This window comes from Sinocyclocheilus grahami, unplaced genomic scaffold (assembly GCF_001515645.1).
Source record: "Sinocyclocheilus grahami isolate Dianchi unplaced genomic scaffold, SAMN03320097.WGS_v1.1 scaffold132.1, whole genome shotgun sequence".
Lineage (NCBI taxonomy): Eukaryota > Metazoa > Chordata > Actinopteri > Cypriniformes > Cyprinidae > Sinocyclocheilus > Sinocyclocheilus grahami.
This window is the reverse complement of record NW_015505311.1, coordinates 752,280-775,863: the sequence shown is the minus strand read 5'-3', so window position 1 is coordinate 775,863 and position 23,584 is coordinate 752,280. Positions and strand designations below refer to the sequence as shown.

Sequence of the window (23,584 nt, the reverse complement as noted above, 5' to 3'; positions counted from 1 at the left end):
CCATAATTCCTCCGTTCAGTTAGGCCTAAGACATCGAGAGTCACGCAGACCTATAACAACCCAGCCACAACACATAATTGCGAATAACGTGCCTTACCTTAACACAGAATCGACCACAGAGTCCAACGTTTATGTTTTTTCTACGAATCTTTGAGTTAACATGTACTAAACATGAGTGGAATTTTCACCACAGTGCCCCCACACCTTGATGTTCATGGCAAGAATAGCATGTATAGTTATCTTTATTGAAGTGAATTAGGTTTAAATCGCCGTCATGCATGAATGAATGATATTTTTGCAATTTTACACATAATAATCCACGATGATCACATACACAAAACTGAAATTGCACGTCAAAATAACACATTGTCAATATTTTTTGAGACCCCCCAAAATTTCACAAATCACGTTTCCAGGGGAGCCCATGTCATATTAATGGGAGCTGAGCTCCCCCTAGCTCCCCCGTAGTTCGCACCCTGTCTCTATCTATCTATCTATCTATCTATCTATCTATCTATCTATCTATCTATCTATCTATCTATCTATCTATCTATCTATCTATCTATCTGTCTGTCTGTTTTTTCAATCTGTCTCTAATCATCATGCAATGAGCTGTTTTAGTTTTTCTAATGTAATGTAAATGCTATTGTTCTTTTTAGTGGATTACTGGATATCGTGAATGATTGTATTATAGCTGGCCAGAACTGGCCATCAAGCTGTATTTTCCGTCATATACTTGGCAACATCTTCTACGAATCTTTGAGTTAACATGTACTAAACATGAGTGGAATTTTCACCACAGTGCCCCCACACCTTGATGTTCATGGCAAGAATAGCATGTATAGTTATCTTTATTGAAGTGAATTAGGTTTAAATCGCCGTCATGCATGAATGAATGATATTTTTGCAATTTTACACATAATAATCCACGATGATCACATACACAAAACTGAAATTGCACGTCAAAATAACACATTGTCAATATTTTTTGAGACCCCCCAAAATTTCACAAATCACGTTTCCAGGGGAGCCCATGTCATATTAATGGGAGCTGAGCTCCCCCTAGCTCCCCCGTAGTTCGCACCCTGTCTCTATCTATCTATCTATCTATCTATCTATCTATCTATCTATCTATCTATCTATCTATCTATCTATCTATCTATCTATCTATCTATCTATCTATCTATCTATCTATCTATCTGTTTATTCAATCTGTCTCTAATCATCATGCAATGAGCTGTTTTAGTTTTTCTAATGTAATGTAAATGCTATTGTTCTTTTTAGTGGATTACTGGATATCGTGAATGATTGTATTATAGCTGGCCAGAACTGGCCATCAAGCTGTATTTTCCATCATATACTTGGCAACATCCCTGTTTGCTTTACACAAAAATTCAGCCTTGCCCATCCTGTCTATTTCTGTCTGTCTTTCTGACTCTAGGTGTGTGTATGAAACTCATCTATATCTCTGGTTGTACAGTACTGCCAGGTTCCCCTCACTGCAAGCAATATTAGGTTATAGTGTTGAAATTAGGCCTACATGATAAGCTTACTATACTGTAACTTATTGCAGTTTTATTAATAAATTAAAATAGGGTATGTTATATATTGTTTTATATTTAAAATATATTAATTATATTAATATTATTTATATTATATACATAATTTATGTTAAAATATATATTTATTATATACATTTGATAGGTTTAGAACTCAGTTCTTTATTTCCAGTTGTTACAATTTGTTGTTTTCTCAGTTCTAGGAGTTTTTTAACCAATGCAAGTTCCGGCACCATGTTCTACGGTTCCTCATCTGCCAGCATGTCTCTGCCATCCAAGAACCGTCTGAAGCGTCAAAATCGCACTTTTACACAGGTTCTGTATCGGACACTGAGTTATCGGGATCGTCGTTCTGTTACCGACCTACCTGAGCAGGTACGGGATGATCCAGCTGAGCTTTCCACCCAATCAACTGCACCAGGTGTGCTGAAGATATTTGGCGATGAAATCAGCGCCGGCGCTAACTACAAAAGCGTTCTTGCCACACCTCGTTCCAGCGCCCAAGAGTTGATCAAAGAGGCGCTTGAGCGCTATTCTCTAAACAAGGCCTCAGCCTGCAGCTATGTGTTATGTGACGTGATTGGACGGTTTGAAGGCCCAGATCGATGGTGGCAGACTGAGTGCCTTCGGGCACTAGGGAACAACGAGAAACCCCTCCTCTTGCAGGACCTCTGGAAGCCAAAGGAGGGTTATTCTCGCCGATTTGAGCTCAGAAGAAGAGCCGAGGTTGAGGAACTGGCAGCAAAAGAGAAGGACACAGTCACTGCAGGTAATGCACAAATGCATTAATTGAGAAACATATGCTCAGCAGAGGACGTTCTTGTTGTGTGTGAAACAGGAAAATATTGCAGGGCAAAAAAAGCACATTGTCCATTATGTTGATTTTTTTTTTTCCCAGTATCACACACACACACACCAGTCATTTTTGCTGCCACACCGAGGGCGCAGTTGGTGGGGTTCAGGGCCTTGTCATGGTATTGAAGGTGGAAGAGAGTGCTGTACATTCACTCCCCCCACCTACAATCCCTGCTGGTACGAGACGCAAACCTGCAACCTTTGGGTTATGAGTCCAACTCTCTAACCATTAGGCCATGACTTCCCCGATTTTCCCCCAGTATCCTTTCCAGAATGAAAAGGTAAAAACATCTGAATGAAAAACATTATATTACAATTACTGGACCAAGACAAATGCATTATAATATATTAAAATGTTCTTCTTATATTTGAAAATTTGATGTTATATTGAATGTGAAATGTTTTAGAATACAAATCATTTATTGAAATAAATACAGATTAATAACAATAATTAAATAAAAACCAATATTACAACAATAATTTAATAATTATTAATCTATTATATTTTTAATTAAAATTATCATTTAAAATTCTCATTTTCATCTAGTATGCCATATTAGCATGACTGTTGTGATCACTTTTAAGCTAATTGTTAGCTTCCAATTCAATCACACTGTTAAGATTAAAATAAAAATCAAATATTGTTTTTCTTGTGTATCTTATAATATGGCAAATTTATTAAGAAAATGTTAGCATTAAAACTTTGACCCCAATAGTTCAATATTATTGGATGTTTTGCTGCACTCCATAATACTTTCCAGTTAATCACACACACCACGATCACATTGTACACCACAAGATGGTGCCAAGCATATTTAGCATTTTTGTGCCAATTATGAACATAAATTAACTCAAAATGCCTGCATTTGTAGTAAAAACAGCCTGTATAAAAAAAGAAAAAAGGCGTCTTTATATATTACGCTATGACCATAATGTTGTACGATGCTCTTTAGTCACCACCATCTTTTTAAATGACGTCAGCTGACGCTTCTTGCTGAGATTGGAGTTTGTTGGATTTGACACCTGAGTGTCATTCTAATCATTATTTTCAAGTATTAGGTTCCAAAGTTGTTGGAATAATGCAGTATAACCATAACTGTCATGATCAGTATTAAGCTCATTTTTAGCTCCCAGCCAAATCACAATGTTAAGGTTTAAATAAAAATAAATCAAAACAACTTTTCTTGTTTTGAATTAGAATCATGTTTTTTAACATTTGGTTGACCACATTTGCAAAACAGAAGCTTAAAATCTGCTTTCACATCATTGATTTTAAGTGCCGTTAGCTGAAGATAAAAGTTGTGTTGAAAGTATCACTACTATCAACACCGCTGTGTAGATGCTATGATAACTGCCACTACATCTTAAAGTGCCCCTATTATGCCTTTTCGAATATTACCTTTCATGCAGTGTGTCATGTAGCTGTATGTGAACATAAACTATCTGCAAAGTTGAGAAGCCGACAATGCAAGATAAATAAAGTTATTGTCTATAAAAAAAAAAAAAGAGTCGGCTCGCAATCGCCTAAATGAGTCGTCAGGAATTCAAATTTTATTCTGTTACGGCTCTACGTCACGACGTAAGACATTTGCATAATGTCTGACCACGTTCTATGTCGCCAACTTGCCTGCCCACAAAGAGTAAAATTTCTGAAGTGTCAAGTGTTAACAAGTTTGTGGTAATTATAAGATAAGATATGATAAAACAAATTGTTCAAAGAACAATTAAAGTGCCCCAATTATGCCATTTTTAAGGTTGCTAATATTGTTTTATGAGTCTCCTAAAACAGGTTTACATGCATGCAAGGTCAAAAAACACGTTAGTTTTCTCAAAAAATAGATTTAATTTTACCTAATTTCTAAATGATTCGTAAACGACTTGTGCGAAGCAGTTCAAAGAATCAGTCTCTCTAAACCCCCTTTGTGATTGGCCCAGAGCCGTAGAGAGATTGCTCTGGATTGGTCTACCGCATACAGCGCGTGTCAGAAACGAAACGCCCATTGCCATGACGGAATAATTCTTTGAACAATTTGTTTTATCATATCTTATCTTATAATTACCACAAACTTGTTAACACTTGACACTTACCACTGAGAAACGTCCTGCTCCAGTCGTGCTTGCGAATCAGTCTCTTGTCGATCAGCCAGTTGAACCATTTCATCATCAATCGATACCATCTTTTCTATGTATTGACAAGTCTCCAGGGCTGTCATTCCATCATGGCAATGGGCGTTTCGTTTCTGACACACGCTGTATGCGGTAGACCAATCCAGAGCAATCTCTCTACAGCTCTGGGCCAATCACAAAGGACTGTGCCATCTGACCAATCACAGCAGTGAGGGCTCACGGAAAGGAGGGGTTTAGAGAGACTGATTCTTTGAACTGCTTCGCACGAGTCGTTTACGAACCATTTAGAAATTAGGTAAAATTAAATCAATTTTTTGAGAAAACTAAAGCGTTTTTTGACCTTGCATGCATGTAAACCTGTTTTAGGAGACTCATAAAACAATACTAGCAACCTTAAAAATGGCATAATAGGGGCACTTTAATTGTTCTTTGACATTCAGGGCTACTCAGGTCCACTAAGGTGCCGACACACAGATGTCAGAGCAGGTGCCAGAGATAAATGCATGATTGGGTCTGCCATAGTATGGCCAGCCTCCAGTTGTTTAATTTAGGTCTCAGTTTCACTATTTTATTTATTTTTATATACAATTTTTTTTATTGCAGACTAGTCATAACACTGCAACTCTCTCTCTCTCTCTCTCTCTCTCTCTCTCTCTCTCTCTATCTATCTATATTTCTGTTTGTGCCTGGATGCTGTTGTACTAAATTACAAATTCAACAAGGTGGCCATTGAGCCAAAACACAGAGTGGAAGTTAAATCAATATCAGCAGGCACATTACTCAGGATAATTTATCCTTAGGTTGAACTGCTTTTCTTCCGGGTTGGATGGAGAGAATGCATGTGTGTGTTGGTTTCTTAGTGTAGTCGTACTTCAGTACAAATTTGTCCCCTGAAGTGTACTAAATATGACAAAACCTTACTTTGGATATGTCCAATTTATTGGAATTTATTATTATTATTATTATTATTTTAATAATTTAGAGTTTGGATTAGAGTCATGCAGTACTATTTATAATTATCTTTAAATGAAAAAAAGTACTGATTTTGATTGCTATGAAGATGTTTGTATTTGTGTGCATTTAAAGGGTTAATTTGTTGATTTTCAACCAGCTTTGTATTGTTACAGTGATATGTAAACAAACAATGTATACTCGTTCTCTGTTACTTACACCAATATATCCCTATTTATTTGTCAGCAAAAGTCAGCCAGATAATGTTTTACATCATTCTTCAGACTTTTGACAGTTTCAGGCCTTTTGTGAAAACTACAGTTAGTACTTCGCATTTTGTATCAGATCTATCCCAGTGCATTATGGGTGTTGAAGTTTTACTATCTTTATTCGCCACAGCCCGTTTCTCTTTTTTCTCTAGTGAAATAGCACTCGTTTTTAAAAATGCCTATTTACTGTATAGACACAAACTTTATTAAAAACCCCTCTTTCCAAAAGTGAATTAGCCCTTTAAGGCCTATATATGTGTAGCTTCATGGCTAAACTGTACACCCAGTTAGGTCTAATACGAGTCTGGTTTGTGTAACAAGAAGCTCCAATTAATGTTGTTGGAAAAATCATGTGCTCAAGTAATGCATATAGAATCTTGGGAATTTTATTCAATTATCGTAAGATTGCTACTGTTTTATTCTGTGCATAATCTCTCAAGGGGTGCACGTTGTATATGCACATTTGTTGTAGTTCTTGTCTACATGTGACTGCATTTTAATTAATGAAAATGTCACAGGCTTATTGGGGGATCTTAGTCCTTAAGCTTGTTTAAAGCGGTCTTTTTAAACGTGGCTTAGTGTCCTGCTGTTTCTTCATGGGAAGAGACGCTACTGCTCCTCACGTTGGGACTATTCACATAAATGAATATGTCTAGTGATTTTCACAGTCAATCAAAAGGGCAGTGATGGCTAAGAAGGTGGAAGCATTTAGATCAAGAGTTTATGAAGGTCACAGATGAGTAAAGGTGAAGAAGGGTTGGGGGATTACATTGGCAAGTGACCACTGCCATCTGCACACACACACATTACTCAGTAACAGATGCTACTGGGGGCTTCATGGATACCGTTGAGGTATTTACCAACACATGCACGTTTTATAACAGGCATGAAGAACCATTTTTTTTTCTATTGTGAAGAACAGTTCTTTAAAAAACTTTTTCCACAATGAAGAAGCTTTTGTGCACTGGTAGTGTTCCATGGACGTTAAAGGTTCTTCTCGGAAGTATAAATGCCAATAAAGAACCTTTTATTTAAAAAGTATAGATGGTGTTAAATATGAGCTCAGAATCAACATCTATGCGGCTATGCATCACAAGGAAATATAGATGATGGGTAATGGCATAATTTGCTTACTTGAGTGAATGAATAGAATTGTATGTGTATATTCTTGGTTTTGTTGGTGATTTATATTTGTTGTGGTGTTTGCCCATGCCCAGGGACCCACACAAACTCCCCTGTGCTATCTTCAACCTTGAGTAGAAGCGGGCATGGTAGATGCCATCGGAGCTCCCCCCGGGGCTGGCGTTTGATACAGCCCTGTACAACTATTGTTAAAGGTGGGGACTGTCCTCAGGTATGGTGTCAACCACCAGCCCCACCTCCATATACAATACCATTACTTTGCAGACCCATTATTTACCGTATTGCTCCATGCACCAGTCAAGTGTTGACTTCCTTTACCCAGCATTATACCATAATTTACTACCCCCTATACAATTATTGGTCATTATCCATCATTGCATGTCCCTATAAGAGTATTACCCTGACTTTATCATGCCTCTACTGTATATATTTGATTTCATTGCTGCTTTCCTCTCCTCCTTGAATTCCCCTTGAATGCAGATGTGTACATTCAACTATGACATGCAAACATAAAATCGTATGTTTACATAAATTACATAAATATTATCCATTTGTAAAAAATCCCAAATTAGTTTGCAATAATTTTTGTTTGTTTTTTGTTTTTGAAAGAAGTCTCTTATATTCGCCAAGGCTGAATTTGTTTGATCAAGAATGCAGTAAAAACAGTAATGTTGTGAAATTATATTACAATTTAAAAGAACTGTTTGCTATTTGAATATATTTTAAAATGTCATTTATTCCTGTGATGGAAAAGCTGAATTTTCACCAGCTGTTAGTTCAGTCTTAAGTGTCACTTGAGCATTTGCTAAATGCATAAATGTAAAAAATAGATATGTAAATACAGAATTTAGTTGGGGACAAAATAATGTAGTGTCTTTTTGTCAAGGTCATATGAAAGAGCTAGTTTATCCAAAAATGAAAGAAAATGTAATCACTTACCCTTATGTCGTTCCAAACCTGAATGAATTTATAACTTACATTTTTTTTCTAGACATTGAATAGGGATGCAAGCTCAGATATTACTAAAAAGCACCAAAACTATCATACAATTAGTCAATATGACTTATGCACAATATTCCATGTCATACAATAGCTTTGTTCAAAATGAGGTTGCTTGAGGTTACTGAAATGTTAATCTTTATTATGCTTTGCATTTCACCTCCATATTCACTTTTTGTCAATCAATCAATCAATTTTGAGTCAATTTATTTTGCTAAATTTGTCTGTTCAATTAAACACCATAAGGCTAGATTGTGGCAGATGACAATAAGTCACAATTACCTAAGTGGTTTTCTCTCCCCAACAGATATCAATGCTCAAGCAAGGAAGCTGCAAAGAAACCGTGCTAAAGGTACAATGACACTCCAGCACGGCTCCTCATTTTGCCGCAGCCTCAGTGAAACCAGCCTTAACTTGGTGGGTCTGCCTGGTGAGGAACCTAAACGGTACTACTCCACCCTCCCAGGGCCAATCAGAACACGCTCCGCACGAGATGCAGAGACCCGTAAAGAACGAGATGGGGGCGGAGTTAAACACTCACTCTACCAATCACCACATTTGCTGCTCCTTCAAGGGTACAACCAACAGGTATAAGCAAAAATCACATATAAATGGTGTTCAAATGTTTGGCGTCAGTAAATATATATTTTTTAAGATATCAACACTTTTTATTCAGCAAGGATGCATTAAAGGGGTCATATGATAAAAAGAACATTATTTTGTGTATTTGGTGTAATGAAATGTGTTTATGCGGTTTAGGTTCAAAAAACACATTATTTCCACATACTGTACATCATTGTTTCTCATCTATGCCCCGTCTTTCTGAAACGCGTTGATTTTTACAAAGCTCATCGGTCTGAAAAGCGAAGTGTGCTCTGATTGGCCAGCTATCCGGTGCGCTGTGATTGGCCGAATACCTCAAGCATGTGACGGAAATGTTATGCCCCTTACCAAATTGTGATGCCCTGTCCGGCCGGAGCGTAACATAAAACCATGTCTGTATTTGTGATCGGAGAAATAACAAACAACAAGTGCTACTCTACACTGCCCAAAAAACTTGCGTTTGAATCGTCAGTTGCAAATTCTTTAAATATAAAAAACTTACTTGCAGTCTGTGAGTCAGAACAGCCGGCATTGTAGTCTACTCTACCAGGATCAGGAAAAAGTCCTCCATAAAATGCGCTGGACACACCTGAATATTTGGGTTGAACTGTTCTGGAACAGTGTTGTAAATACAACTTAATCACTGATTTCTAGTCGTGTCCTCTTTTGGAAGGCCAAACAAAGTAGTTTCGCTTTCACAACGAAACACACAGCGTCACCGCGGCCTTGAGTGAGCGGAGGCCTAGAGTGAGCGGAGGCCTAGAGTGAGCCGCGGCCTAGAGCATGCGGAGGCCGGCTTGAGTGAGCAGAGGCGGGTGGGCTTGAGAACGGCGCGGCCGGCGGATTCGATGAAGGAGCGTCCGGTGGGCTTGCGGCAACCACATGTGACGACCCCGGGCTGGACTCCGCTACATTCACGGTGAAAGCCGATCCGGCGATCCACAGCCCTAAGTTGATGTATTTCCTCAGCGACCAGCACGGATCAGCTCCAGGCATGACGAAGCAGATATCGTCCTCTTTTGGAAGGCCAACCAAAGTAGTTTCGCTTTCACAACAAAACACAGCGCCTTCACGACATGGCGGCAGCGGCAACAATACTACAGCGAGAATAAAAGTTACGCCTTCTTTCTTTGCGTGAACATTTGGGCAGCGTTATGCAAATCTTCCCATATCCTGACGTAGACATTTGGGGGCGTGTTAGAACGAGCCGTTTTAGATAGGCGTGGCTGACTCTTAACTTTTATAAAGAATATCTCTTTGGATTTGAGACTTTAGTCTTTGCAACTTTACAGATCTTCTTTATGCACCAAGAGCTTGTAACACTCCAAAGAGAAAGGAAAAATTGAAATCGCATCATATGACCCCTTTAAATTCATAAAAAGTGGCAGGGAAGACATAATGTTACAAACGATTTCTATTTCATTAAAATGCAGTTCTTTTGAACTTTCTATTATTCTTTTGATTTTCTATTCTTTATATTCATATCTATATTCTTGATCACCAAATCAGTATATTAGAATAATTTCTGAAGGATCATGTGACACTGAAAACTGGAGTAATGGCTGCTGAAAATTCAGCTTTGCATCATAGAAATAAATTACATTTTAAAATATAATAAAATAGAAAAGAGTTATTTTAAATTGTAATACTATTTCACAATATTACTGTTTTACTGTATTTTTGATCATATAAATGCAGCCTCAGTGAGCATAAAGAGACTTCTTTTAAAAAACTTAAAAAAATTGTCCCCACTCCAAACTTTTGTGTGGTAGTGCATATATACTACGTCATATAATATATAAAACATCATAAATTGGTCAATTTAGATTTGATATGTCATGTAGGAATGTGTTTTTAAGCTGTTTTTAATCTGATTATTTGAATGTTATTATTTTGTGTATTTGCTTTGCTTTTATTTGTCAGGATTGTCTGGTTTACCTTTTGAATCGAGAGCAACACACAGTTGGTCAGGAAACCGCATCAGCACGGCCAAATATCTGCCTGTCATCTCCGGATGTGCTTCCACTTCACTGCCGAATACGTCGTGCATCGCAACGGCGCTCTTCCTCAGACCAGCGGTTACTTTTGGAGCCTGTCGCCCATGGCAGTGTGCTGGTTAACTTCATGCGTATTGAGCGCCCCACTCCACTACGTCATGGGGATTTGCTGTCATTTGGTGCTCATTACATCTTCCTGTACAAAGATCCACTAAGTGCGAAACCACTTCCTGCCCAAACTCTCACTCGACTCCGAGCACTGGCACGACTATGCGATAGTGAGTCGGGTGGTTTGCCTGAGAAAGGAGAGGCATGTCGTATGTGTGGGGCCGTATTACATGAACCAGTGGCATCTAGGCGCAGCTCTAAGGCTCCTGCGCGAGGTGCACAGAAACGAAAGCTCATGCTGGAATTTGAGTGGGCTCATGAGGATGCGCTGGTGAACCGGGTGCTGACACTTATTGAGCCGAGTGGAGATGACCACAAGCTGACACCAGCATATTTGCTTTGTCTATGCATCAAACACTCAGCTCATACATTTCCTCCTGGCAGCTTCGGTAAACTATTGCTGAAAATTGCTAAGAGGATTCAGACAATAGCATGGGTTAGTACTCATATCAACAGCTTAGATGTGTTGTGTTATTTTTTCCACATTAAAATACTTTTATCCCAATTTAATGTGCAGAGACAAATAAAAACAAGTTAGTTTTAGGTTTACTTCCCTGAAAAGTAGGGATGCACAATATATTGGTACCATATTGGATATTATCGGTATCAGTTGGTATTGGATATTTATCATGCTGACATGACACATGACACTTGACATGCAGACAAAAATATATTTATTGTGGCCACAATTAAAAAAATGGTTCTTGCATTTTAATTGAATTGTGGCCACGAATTAAGAACTCGTTCCCATGACTTATTAATTTTTTTTTCTTTGTTTTAGTAAATGTTGTACTAATTGATTTCATTTAATTCAAAATGGCCACAATTTACTAAAACGAGGGAAAAAATTCTTAATTCATGGCCATGATTTAACTAAAACAAGGGAAGGAATTCTTCATTTGTGGGAACTAATTCTAAAATTGTGGCCACAATAAATATATTTTTGTCCGCATATCATGTCTGGGGCTCTGTACAATATAGACCAATAAATATCTAAAACCAATCGATAACAATAATTTAAATATCCAAAATGGTATCAATATATTGTGCATCCCAACTTTTAAGTGAAATAAACTTAATTTCTATTCATCATCCCACTTAAAATTAATCTTTAAAAACTCTAGTAATTAAATTATTAAATTAAATAATACTGTCGCTGTAAATTAAATCTCAAAATGAGTATCCATTTTAATTTTACTTGATAATGTTGTCATGTCTTAATTCACTTCTACCATTTAAAACAATTGATATTAGCTTTTATGAAATTACAAATTTTACCTTTCAGAAAAGTCTTGTTTAAAACTTTTCATTTCTTGCAGCGAATACACACATTTACACAGATTTGGCCCATTCAGTGGTCTGTTACCCAAACCCAAACTACATTACCCACAATCCTCTGGCTCCTCCCACTGTGACACTGTAGTTGATATCATGTCACTGAGACTGATTGTGTTTCAGTATGGGAGAAGAAAATGATGGAAAGGCGAGCACAGCAAGTCTGGTCTCAAATGACAAATGACTTTCCAGGGTTTCATTTACAATGTTGCCCTTCAATAATGAAAGAGTTTTCATAGATACTGCATGTTTGTAATGTCCAAGGTGTTTCATATTTATATAATGCACAGCAAAATAATTTGCATAAACAGGATAAATCCCAGATGACCCATTGATTGATTTTCTGCTGTGAGCGTCAGTACTGCATAAGTCACCTCATATACCCTTTTGTCTTTGTTGACAAATGCATTTGCCTTTGTTGATTTAAACACTACAAAATTAGCTGAATCATGTCATTTGTGAATGTCCCTTTAATCTAGTCCCAGTGAAACCATCCTGAAGCATTTAATGACTGTCTTTAAACTCATTAATTATTCAAATCCAATTTTAGAAGGTCAACTGTCAGCCCCAATATTATTAACCATGCAAAGAAAAGAGCAAGAAAGAAAAGTCTGAAAACGAAGAAATGATACCAAGGTATTATACCTCCCACATGAAGCTATTCAAAAGTTTATGACATTAATTGCCGTCTGTGTCTGTGTCTCGCAGGAGAAGACAAAGGAGTTGGCACAGAAGCAAGCTCAGCAGTGAGTATCATGTTCCACCTTATAATACGCACATGTGTGCACTTTGAACGTGTGACACTCTAAGGTCATGCGGTGCCTGAATAGGCGGTCACTAATTCTGAAGCCATTGCCACTGAATCAAACCAATGAATGTGTGTTTTTGTGTGGTTATACAGTCAAGATCCTGCCTCGCTGTCTCTGCTCAGCATCTCAGACCTAGTACCTGATCTCCAGTTCATTTACTTCTGGATGTCCAATGCCATCGAAATACTGTATTTTATCCAGCAGAAATCACCTGCTTACATGCAGACTATTGAGCTCATGGATGATAAAGGTATGAAACACACTCTGCACTTGTAAAGAACGGATTGAAAACTGGGTCAATGGGGCCCAATACTGACAAAATTAAGAACAAGATTAAATAGACGATGGACGAGGAGGATTAGGGTGTATAAAAGACATAAGATATTGCATTTCTTCTAATTATATTTTTTTCTGTTCCTTTTTGCAGCGGGATCTAAAGAATCTCTCCTCTCAGCAACAATATCAGCAAATGAAGAAGCTATGACCATACTAGAGGAAGTGATCATGTACACCTTTCAGCAGTGTGTTTACTACATCACTAAGGTAAAAGGTAGTGTTACGTTATATGTGTGGCGCCACCATTGTAAGATGTTACCAGAACTGCTGGGAATGAATTATTTAATGTGTGTGTGGCTGCTGGTTTGCTTGCATGTCTTTTAGGTCTTCTTCTCCTCCACCTCCTGTCCTCATGCCCTTCTCTGTTTGTAGACTGTCAGTCATTTTTTTGTTTTATAGATTATTTTTTTTTGTAATTTATTTACTTTAATTGAATTAATAACTTAGTAAGTTAATTATTTACTTAATTATATAGCAGTTAATTTCCAGGATGAATTGCAGTTCATTTAATATCAGTTTTCTGAATAATAAAATTATAATTCAGAGACATTATTGTGCCGGATGAGTAAATCATTGAATATTTATTACAGAAAGTGGATGTAGAGGTCAAAATTGTTTAGTTTTATTTACTGTTCAAAAGTTTGGGGTCAATAAGATTATTATTTGTATTATTATTATTATTATTGAAACAAAGAAATTAATTTATAAATTAAATTATAACTTAATAAATTAATACTTAATTATTTAGCAAGAATGTGTTAAATTGATCAAAAGTGACAGTAAAGTCATTTATAATATTACAAAATGTTTCTATTTGTTGTAATATGTTGTTCTTTTAAACTTTCTATTCATCAAAGAATCCTGAAATACATAAAAAATTAATAAAATATCATGGTTTCCAAAACAATATTAAGCAGCCCAACTGTTTTCAACACTGATAATAATAAGAAATGTTTCTTGAGCAGCAAATCAGTATATTAGAACTATTTCTGATTTATCATGTGACAATGAATTACAAAATATTACAAAAGAAAACAGTTAGAAAACAGTGTCTAATAACTCTAGAGCCGCAGGAGAATGACAACGCTGTGGAACCACAAGAAATCAAACCTTCATTAGCTGTATATATTTTTTTTAAGAATTAATCCCACTATATTAATATATTAAATTGACTGCCCTAATAATAGTGTCTGTCTGTAGGTGTCTGGTTATTCATATCATAATAAATGCCTGTTCTTTACATTTCAGTCTTTGTACGTTGTGTTGCCCGGCCTGTTAGACTGTAACCCATTTGGGACGGAGTCTTCATCAGAGCAGTGCCGGCGGGCAGTTGGAGAGTGTGTGTGTGCCGTGTGTGTGATGCCAGAGGCAGTTCGCAGGGTTGTGAGTGTGTTTCAGACTACATCAGACCTGCTGCAACAGTACCAGGTTCATTCAGAGATTCAGAGTCAAATGTTCGCCTACCTCTTCTTCTTCACCAACGTCTCACTCTTCAATCAACTCATAGATAAAGGTTTGTTCAAGCTCAGCTTCTGCAATCTTTTTACCTCTTTGATTTCGGTTTAGCACACACACACATTCAAAACACTCAAATATTATGGTCATATATTTTTATTAAGCAGGCACTGCTGCTATGGCAACAACAGGACACAGGTAGTGTGTCTGCAGTTGCATGCAAAAGAAAAAGGGGCAAGAGACATACGGATAATGAAACAAGTGCTGCGTCCCAATGTGCCTACTTATACTACACCCTTAAAGTATGTACTCTTTTGGTATAGGAAAAAGTACACACTTTTGAGTGTGTAGTAGAAGAGTAGGCAAGCTTTGGGACATACTATGATGTCATGCAATTGTGTCTTTAACGCACCGCTCAGTCGCATAGTTACACGCACCCTGTCACTGTAAACCAGGGGTCACCAAACTTGATCCTGGAGGGCCGGTGTCCTCCAGCTTGCCTCAACTCACCTGCCTGGAAGTTCCAAGTATACCTAGTAAGACCTTGATTAGCTGGTTCATGTGTGTTTGATTAGGTTTGGAGTAAAACTGTGCAGGACACTGGCCCTCCAGGACCGTGTCTGGTGACCCCTGCTGTAAACTGTAAACACATCCACCATGTTTGTAGTTTTTTCAACGCTTTTTATTTGTGTTTGTAGTTCTGAACTGAGTCTTTCACCAAAGAACAATGGATTGTGGGCAATATTAGCCATTAGAGTGTGCACGGATCCACACTTAGACCATCAGGGGACTTTTGGCATACTCTTTTCAACAGTATGCTTTGGGACACACTTATTTTAATCTCACATACTATTTAGGATGGATAGTATGAACATTGGGACACAGAATCTATGTCAGAATGGAGACTGATGATTTGGAGCAAAGTATTTATTCTGCCCTCTAGTGTTGAAGATTCAGCAACCACTGAGCCAATGCACTTTTCCCCATCAGTTCTTAGGGAATAAATATTTGCTTCCTTTTGTTCCAGATTGTCTTTTTTTCTTGGTACTTGACAATATATATATATATATATTTAGCAGAAGTTTAAAAGAACAGCATTTGAAACAGAAATAAATGTAACATTATAAATGTCTTTGCTGTCACTTTTGATCAGTTTACTGCATACATAGTAAACATATTAAATTCTTAATCAACCCCACACATTTTAACAGTAGTATATGCTTAAATTTGATATATTTCAAGACCATATTTACATTTTTAAATAATTTTGTTTCAGTCAGTATTGCATGTTGCAAAACCATCACCAGTTTCCTTTTTTAAAGGGCAGTAAGATACATGTCATTTTTGTGTGTTCACATTATTCATGGTCAGGTGAAGATTATTTCTTCAGACACTCATAATCCTCTTTATGTCATAACAGACAGAGGATCAGAGCCACTTACACTCACATAATGTGACGTAATACTGTAGTAAACTTATGATGCTGAATCAATCTTTACATAAGCTTCTTAATTTTATTACCATTATTACAGTATGGCATGATTCTGAAAAGTGTTTGTTTAGTGTACGCATATGTATCCTTTGTGTAACAATTGAACATGTGATTGTGTGTTTGTAGGCCCCGCACGTGGCTGGTTTCAGCGTTCTCGGGTCCTGCAGATCCAGGCTAGTGTGAAAATGCTACTGGACTGGGCTAAAGGAGCAGGGCACAATCATCTCACCCAGAAATTCTTTGCCAAGTTCTGTAGTGCTGTGAGCATCCTGGCTACACCCCCTCAACAGCTTTCACAGGTAACGCACTGAAGCTAGGTGTGTTGGGCTGTTCTTTAATTTCTCAGGTTTTGTATTGTGTTCATTATTTGTGTTTTTGCATATGCCAATTATTATGCTGCTTTACAAAGGCAAAATAAAAACAGAATAAAAATGAAACCGAAAATAAATTTTTTTGATTGAATTTTATTAATTTTATTTTTCATAGGAGAGAAATGTATATCTGTTTCCTTAAAGTATAGGACATCTGGTTCTTTCAGATCATTTTCAATCTGTCAAAAAAAAAATCATTGGTTCATTTGAGTCTAGTAGTTCATGCATATTATAAATATTTATTTATTTATTAATATACTTAATTGCAGTTAGCAAAATTTATTTTAAACTAAGTTTATTTAGATATATAAATTGTGTTTCTAAACGGCTCTTAATATTATTAAAATCTTCTTCACACTGAGAAAACATAGTTCACTGAAAGGTTATTTGAGAAACCAAAACTGGTTTTCTATGGCATTGCTGTGAGAATCCCCATTTGGAACCTTGATTTTTAGTGTGTGTGTGTGTGTGTGTGTGTGTGTGTGTGTGCGTGCGTGCGTGCGTGCGTGTGTGTGTGTGTGTTTGTCGGTAGATGAGTTGGAAAGCTCTATGTGCAGAGCATCCGTCTCTGAAGCCTGTCCAGCTACATAGAATCCTCACACAGTACCAGCTCATGGCTGAGCTGGGTCATCTACCAATCTGGCAACCCAGCAGTGAAGATGAGGCATATATCTACAGAACAGGTAGACACATAAAAGGCATAAAAATGAATCCTCTCCATTTTATGTCCAGAGACATTGTGCTTTCTAGTGTGCATTATGCATATGCATCTTTTCAAAAGTTGATCTAGTGGAGAGTTTTGAGAACCACCCTCCTATTGTGCTGCCGAGTGCTGGATTCAAGGTGGACCTGGAGAGTGACAGTGTAGAGGACAGTATATACCGCCAACTACTTTACGTTCGTCACTTCCTTTGGGGTCTTCGTACCAAGACCCAGTCTTCTAATGGCTGTGCAGACCGTCAGGATGCCCAGGTGACACATGATCCTTCAGAAATAATTCTAATATGCTGATCTGTTGTTCAAGAAACATTACTTATTTTTACCAATGTAGAAAACTGTTATGCTGCTTTGTATTTTTTGTGGTATTTATCAGCATCTGACTTTTGCAAGTCATTCTTAATAACTGTGAACTAATTGAAGGACTGTAGCTTAAAACTTTAAGATTTAAATTCTAGACATGAGAGTCATTCTTAATTCGATTACAAGATTAGCTGTTTAAATAGGAGCTGCCGGCTAAATTATGGGCCATGTGTGAGTCAGTTTACAAAGAAAAAATGCTACAAATTTCCCAGTGTTTCTACATTGTTTAAAGATTATCCAAGGCTTATTTCATTGTTTGTTTGTTTCTGCCATCAGTTTAATTGCCAGTTTAATCCTCCACCAGTGTACTGGAGTAATGTTGATTTATCTTTCAACTACTCAGGCAGTTGAAATCAACAAAATTCACATTTCCTATTATAAACCCTTTAACAAAACACCTTTCTTTTTGTAACACTGGGAGATCTATTTGAAGATAATACAATTTCTCCAATGTATTTTGGATTTCCAGCAGAGGGCAGCCAATCCTATTAATTGATGTGGTAGTCACAATATTAATGCATTTTAGCTGAAACTGTGGAGCCACTGTCTTCAAAATATTGTAGAAAACAATATAAATAAAGTCCTATTCTCCAAAGCAAAATTTTACAATTTTAAAATCATATTTTTTCATCTCATCATTGCATTCAGTCTATAAATATGCCTAAAGTCAACATGGAACCAGCATGTAAATAAATTAAAGGAATAACTGACATCTTTGATCTTAAGGTTTTTTTTTTTCATTATTATTAAGGGTTGTCAGCTTCTGTTTTGCTCTGTGATAAAATATCAATATTAATAAATGATGATAACGTGGTAATTCTGTTCTCCAGCGTGAGCCTCCTCAGCCTCACTCCAGTCCACATCCAGCACCTCCTTTGCGTGGGGAGGGTGAGGGGGAGGTGCGGGGCTCCTCAGCGGGTCTCGGAGGAAGAGGAGAGGGAGCGGGAGCTGAGGAACGACCACGAGACAAGCCGCCACATAGCATTCATTACAGAAACGGGACCAGCATCCGTTACGCCAACCAAACCCAAGCGACAGACTCTTCTTGTATACTGACTCCACCTAATACGCCCCTCTATCCGGAACACACGTATATACACTCCAACACACAGTCCAATCCTGCCCACTACCCTGAGCATGCTTCACAAGAGCACACACATACACATTCTCACACAAAGTCCAATGGTTGCAAGCGTTCTACTCCAGAGCACAAGAAAATCAATGGCTTCATCAGCAATGGCATTGAAGGCAAGTCAAAAACGCCTTTTGGGTCGTGGATGTGTGTGTTCTTTCTGCTAGATTTTGACTTTTGGGTCATTCCTGTCATTCAGTATTTTAAATTAAATAAAAAATGATGTTTTTCTTTAAAGGAATGGTTCACCCTCAAAATTTTAATTTGCTGTAAATGTACTCTCAGGCCATCCAAGATGTAGATGAGTTTGTTTCTTCATCAGAACAGATTTGGAGAAATTTACATCATTACATTACATAAACTTTCTCACCAATAGATCCTGTGAAGTGAATGGGTGCCGTCAGAATAATTATCCACAATAAGAAATCCACACGACTCCAGTCTGATAGAACTTTATTGATTTAACTGGATTATTTACTAAATGTTTCCATCATCAAAAAATAGAGCCTACAACAGGATGGCAATAAAGACAATTTTTAATCAAATTTTAAAATATATCTTGAATTAGCATGTCAATTTCTATTTTTTTTAATCAAACTGAATGTAATTTTTTTAGAGTAAGACAAACAATACAAGACAAAAAAACACCACCGAATTCATTAAATCCATTACTAATACTTTTTCTTATTAATTAATAATAAAAAAGATGCTGATGTATGATTAATAGTGAAGTGCTGTGGTTTTCTCACCAAAAACTGTAATTTCCTGGAACATGATATTATTTAGGAGCTGCATTTTCTTAAAGGCATATTGCAAAAGACTAATAGGATTGTAAAGAGAGGACAATTGAGTTAAAATAAATAAATAAATAAAAACTAAATTCATTACCAATTAAATTTTTTTTTAAATCCTCAATTTTGATATTGTTATAAAAGAAAATAATTATAATAATAATTTTTATATTTTATCAAATTGGGACATGATGAAGATCTGAAAATGTACTGTGTAGTAGGAATGACTCTGTTAATGTCTGCACATGTTAGTTTTGATTATTCAATAACAGAAATGTAATCATGTCTGATTTACATCTCTTTTAATTCACTTGAATGAGTTTATGTGTGAATGCATGTGTTTATTTCTTACAAACATATGCACAGATTTCTATGTGTACAGTTCTGTCAGTTTTCTGTGTGTTTACTTTCTGCATCATTTAATAACTTTGCTTGCATGTGCAGCAGATGCATTTGCACATTGTGAACATATTGATTTTGTTTATTGGCCTGACTTCGGAGTCTGTGTGTGCGTCAAATGAGCACTGAGTCCTGTGTGTGTTTTGTTTGTTTATCCCTGCCCCACTCCAGGCCCTTTGAGTGGTTGTGGTTTTCCTTTCCCTGTCCCTGTCTCTCATCTGGCCCCAAACTCTGATGATATCTGTTCCGTCTTTGTAGTGGACCTGGATAAAGGACCTTACGGCCTGGGAATGGGACTTATCGATGGACTTGTGAGTCTGCGCAGTATTGGTCTGCTGACATTTAACACTGGTGGTCAATGTTCTATGCCTATAACCACAACACTATAGATTTGTTCCAAAACCTAGACAGCATGTTGCTAATACACACCATATACTCTAGGCTCATTGGAAAAATGCAATATCCAGATTAAATGAAAACTAGCAGTAATAAAACACCAAAAAAAAAGTATTGCTTTTCAAACAAATGATTACAATGGCAGATTTTCTATTAATAATGCCATGTTTATGCATGGTTCCCTTTTCAATACATTGTAATCATCTCAAAACACATTTATCATCCTGCATGATTTGTAAACTAATTAAAAATCATCATTTTGATAGTTGCATCACATAACCAGCTCCATAAATATGGCTTTTCTGTTGTAGTAAACTTGCTCGGTAGCGCACCTGGTACAGTTGCGATGTGGTTAATTTGGGTATGAGTCTTGTGTAAAAAAACTCACGATAAAAGAGCTCAAAGACTTGTAGAAGCAAGATAAAATGCCACACATTTACGAATGGCTGCGATACGTACAACAATCAACTTAATGAAATGTTGCCAGATTCACGTTTATCTGTTTCAGATAAAACTAAATGTCCTTCAATGTCACTCACTGGACATTTCACTTTGAAAGTGTAGGGAAGCATGCAAGAAGCAACTTGCAGGAATGACGCAGCAGACACATTTTTCCAATAAGAGTATCATAAAGACACTCACTATTTGAAGGTGTTCATACACGTCACCAGTAAAATGATGCTGCTTTATAATCTGATTTAGCCCAAATATAATGCAATATTACATCCTCCATGGTAATCCCAGAATGTTTTGCAACAGGCTAATTAAAAATCATCCAATACAATTGACATGCTAAGAGAAACTATTATATTTATAGACAGCAAGGCAGCTTAGGTTTTGGAACAGAGCTCATATTTTCAACCCTCAATATTATTATTATAAAACAGAAAAAAACATTTTGTGCTGATCAGTTTCTATTTTCCTGATTATGTGTTAGATCATTTGTTTGCATGCAAGCTAAAAGTGATGAAAAAAAAACAAAAATAACACAAAGTTCTGATTTATATCATGAGCTGTAAAAAAAATACTAGCTTGATGAAACTTTCTTTCACTATGATTTTCTGTTTTAAAAGAAACAGGCAACAAACAGGTCTCTGTTTTCTCATTCTCGCAATATAGCACACCCCTCTGAACTCTCCTGGAATCTACATCAGGACACTGATTCCAGATGGACCAGCTGCTGCAGATGGGCGACTTTGCATTGGTGACAGAATTCTGGCAGTGAATGGGACCAGTCTCATTGGGGCAGACTACCAGAGGTCAATGCTCTATATACATCATCGGCCAACAGTTAATGTTTGCAATCAAAGTTTTAACTTAACATTTTCACCAGGCATGATCCTTTGCCATTTAAATGTGTTGTTTTAACCCTGACATTTGAATCCCGCTCTGTCTGTCTCTAACAGTGCTGTCGATTTGATTCGTCTGGGGGGAGGACGGCTCCGGTTTCTTGTCGCCAAATCAGATCTTGAAGTATCAGAGAAGATCAGTGCCTCTTCCTGCTGAGGAGAGGCGGCAAGTGTGACCCTCTACCTAGACGAAATATGAGGAGGACAGCGATTCCTCCTTTCCGAGACTGGAGAACAAGCACACTATAGGACCTCTCAGTGACTACAGCTCTCTATCTCAGCCCTGTACAATACTGCACTCTTTCTCATTCAGAATGAAAGTATGACATCTCTGTCTTACTTTTCCTCTTAGCCAGACTGGGTTTGTTCCTTGAATGTCAAGGAATATTGAATAAGAAGGTATTTGTTCACATAATCAGGCTGATACTGTAAAAACAAAGTAATATTCACACGATAGCAGACATGAAATGGGGCGAAAGTGGGATTTTAAGTTTTGCTCTTAAATAGAAACCAAACAATCTATAAAGAAAAAAACAACATTTAATAGCTTTGCTAAAAGGCATAAATGAGTTTTTTTTTAACAAATATCCTTCATGGTTGATAAAAAAAGATTTGAGATTAATTTCCTCCAGAAATTTCTGTTTTTTTATTTATTTATTTTATTGATAAAATCTCTACAGGTACAAAGCCTCTCTCTTTCAAATTGATAGTAAATAAAATCTTGGCTAAAATACTTGATGGTTCCACACTGAAAATTATATATGCTGAACAACTGCACTTCAAGAGCCTCATTTCATGGTGCAACTCACTTTGTTCCTCGCTGTGTAAGTATCTTAACAAAATTCTCAGTTTCTTATGTCAGCAGTATTCACAATGGCAACGATTTTAAGTTCAATAACCTACAATCTGCATATATATATATATATATATATATATATATAGCATATTTCGTTTTCAAAATGATGAAGTGTTAATATACATAGAATTCATAATATAAGCCGTTTTGTTTGTATTTGAGAGGACATAAATCTGCACAAGTTTTTGAATACAAAAAAAGTGTTTATTTTTTCCATTATTTCATGTTTGTATTAAATCTGTATTGCAATATTTCATAAAGGCATTTTTTCTCAGTTGAACTTGTATTTGGAAGATTTATATGATAATATACATTGTTATTAAATCGAATGCTGAGAAGTCAAACTACCCTTGCATATCTTAGTATTAGTATTTTAAAGCGCTGACTTCAACATTGTCCAGGAGATGGCGACAACACTCTGCAGATGATTTGGACAAAAGAGTACATGAACCGGTTCTACTAATCGTTGAACATGGAAGACTAGAGTCTGTTCCACAAAGCAGCCATTTAGTTTGCTTTAAAATGAGATACAGCTATAACGTCAGAAGTCATCAAACCCTTTGTGTTATTCAAACTGTATAGAAGACAAACCTAAACTATACGAATTCCAACAGAGAGCAGTAGCCTATTGTCCCACAGTTTGGTCGCCGCTTCACATTTGCTGATGAACCTTTTGAGGTAGCCTGGGCCTACTTACAGTTTCACCTGAGGCGATTTTGACCGTTTCATTATCAAGTCAGCAAGTGCATCGTTTGTTTTTCGATAAGTAATCGAACTCATACTTTATGAACAGAATTGTTTGTTTAACCAGCTAAACAAAACGCCACGCTCTGACAGATAATGCTCAGAAAAAACTATAGCCCATCCTGGCACATAGCCTATGGTGTGAAACAATGTCGATTCGTTAGTTTTCAACGAAAGTTGAAATTCTTAACCAACGAGTCTTTGCTGACAAGCCAAACACTTTATTTGACGCTCTGCAGGTAGGTTAGTCGTGCAAAGTCAACAGCTCATTTCTGCACATCGGTTCTTTCGAACAGTTTGTTGCAAAGAACCACTTCAAAACTGCTCAGATTTTATTTTATTTAACCTCGCTGTGTAAGTATCTTAAC

At 36.9% G+C, this 23,584-nt stretch overlaps 1 protein-coding gene across 4 annotated transcripts in view; it reads left to right on the top strand.

The window, feature by feature from the left end:
* Positions 1-22,175, top strand: part of LOC107590699 (ras-associating and dilute domain-containing protein) — a 23,434-nt gene extending 1,259 nt beyond the window's left edge. For 2 of the 4 annotated variants that reach the window (XM_016279601.1, XM_016279600.1), the window contains exons 2-16: positions 1,757-2,328; positions 6,979-7,098; positions 8,211-8,491; positions 10,430-11,107; positions 12,715-12,752; positions 12,908-13,065; positions 13,243-13,358; positions 14,400-14,664; positions 16,225-16,397; positions 17,002-17,152; positions 17,251-17,441; positions 18,380-18,797; positions 20,130-20,182; positions 21,387-21,526; positions 21,674-22,175. In XM_016279601.1, the coding sequence (XP_016135087.1) occupies positions 1,794-2,328; positions 6,979-7,098; positions 8,211-8,491; positions 10,430-11,107; positions 12,715-12,752; positions 12,908-13,065; positions 13,243-13,358; positions 14,400-14,664; positions 16,225-16,397; positions 17,002-17,152; positions 17,251-17,441; positions 18,380-18,797; positions 20,130-20,182; positions 21,387-21,526; positions 21,674-21,773 (3,417 nt within the window). In that variant the 5' untranslated portion in view covers positions 1,757-1,793 and the 3' untranslated portion in view covers positions 21,774-22,175. Of the gene's footprint in view, positions 1-1,756; positions 2,329-6,978; positions 7,099-8,210; positions 8,492-10,429; positions 11,108-12,714; positions 12,753-12,907; positions 13,066-13,242; positions 13,359-14,399; positions 14,665-16,224; positions 16,398-17,001; positions 17,153-17,250; positions 17,442-18,379; positions 18,798-20,042; positions 20,183-21,386; positions 21,527-21,673 lie in introns of all 4 variants that reach the window. The other 2 variants (XM_016279603.1, XM_016279602.1) reach the window with 2 other exon arrangements.
* The last annotated feature ends 1,409 nt before the right edge of the window (positions 22,176-23,584 follow it).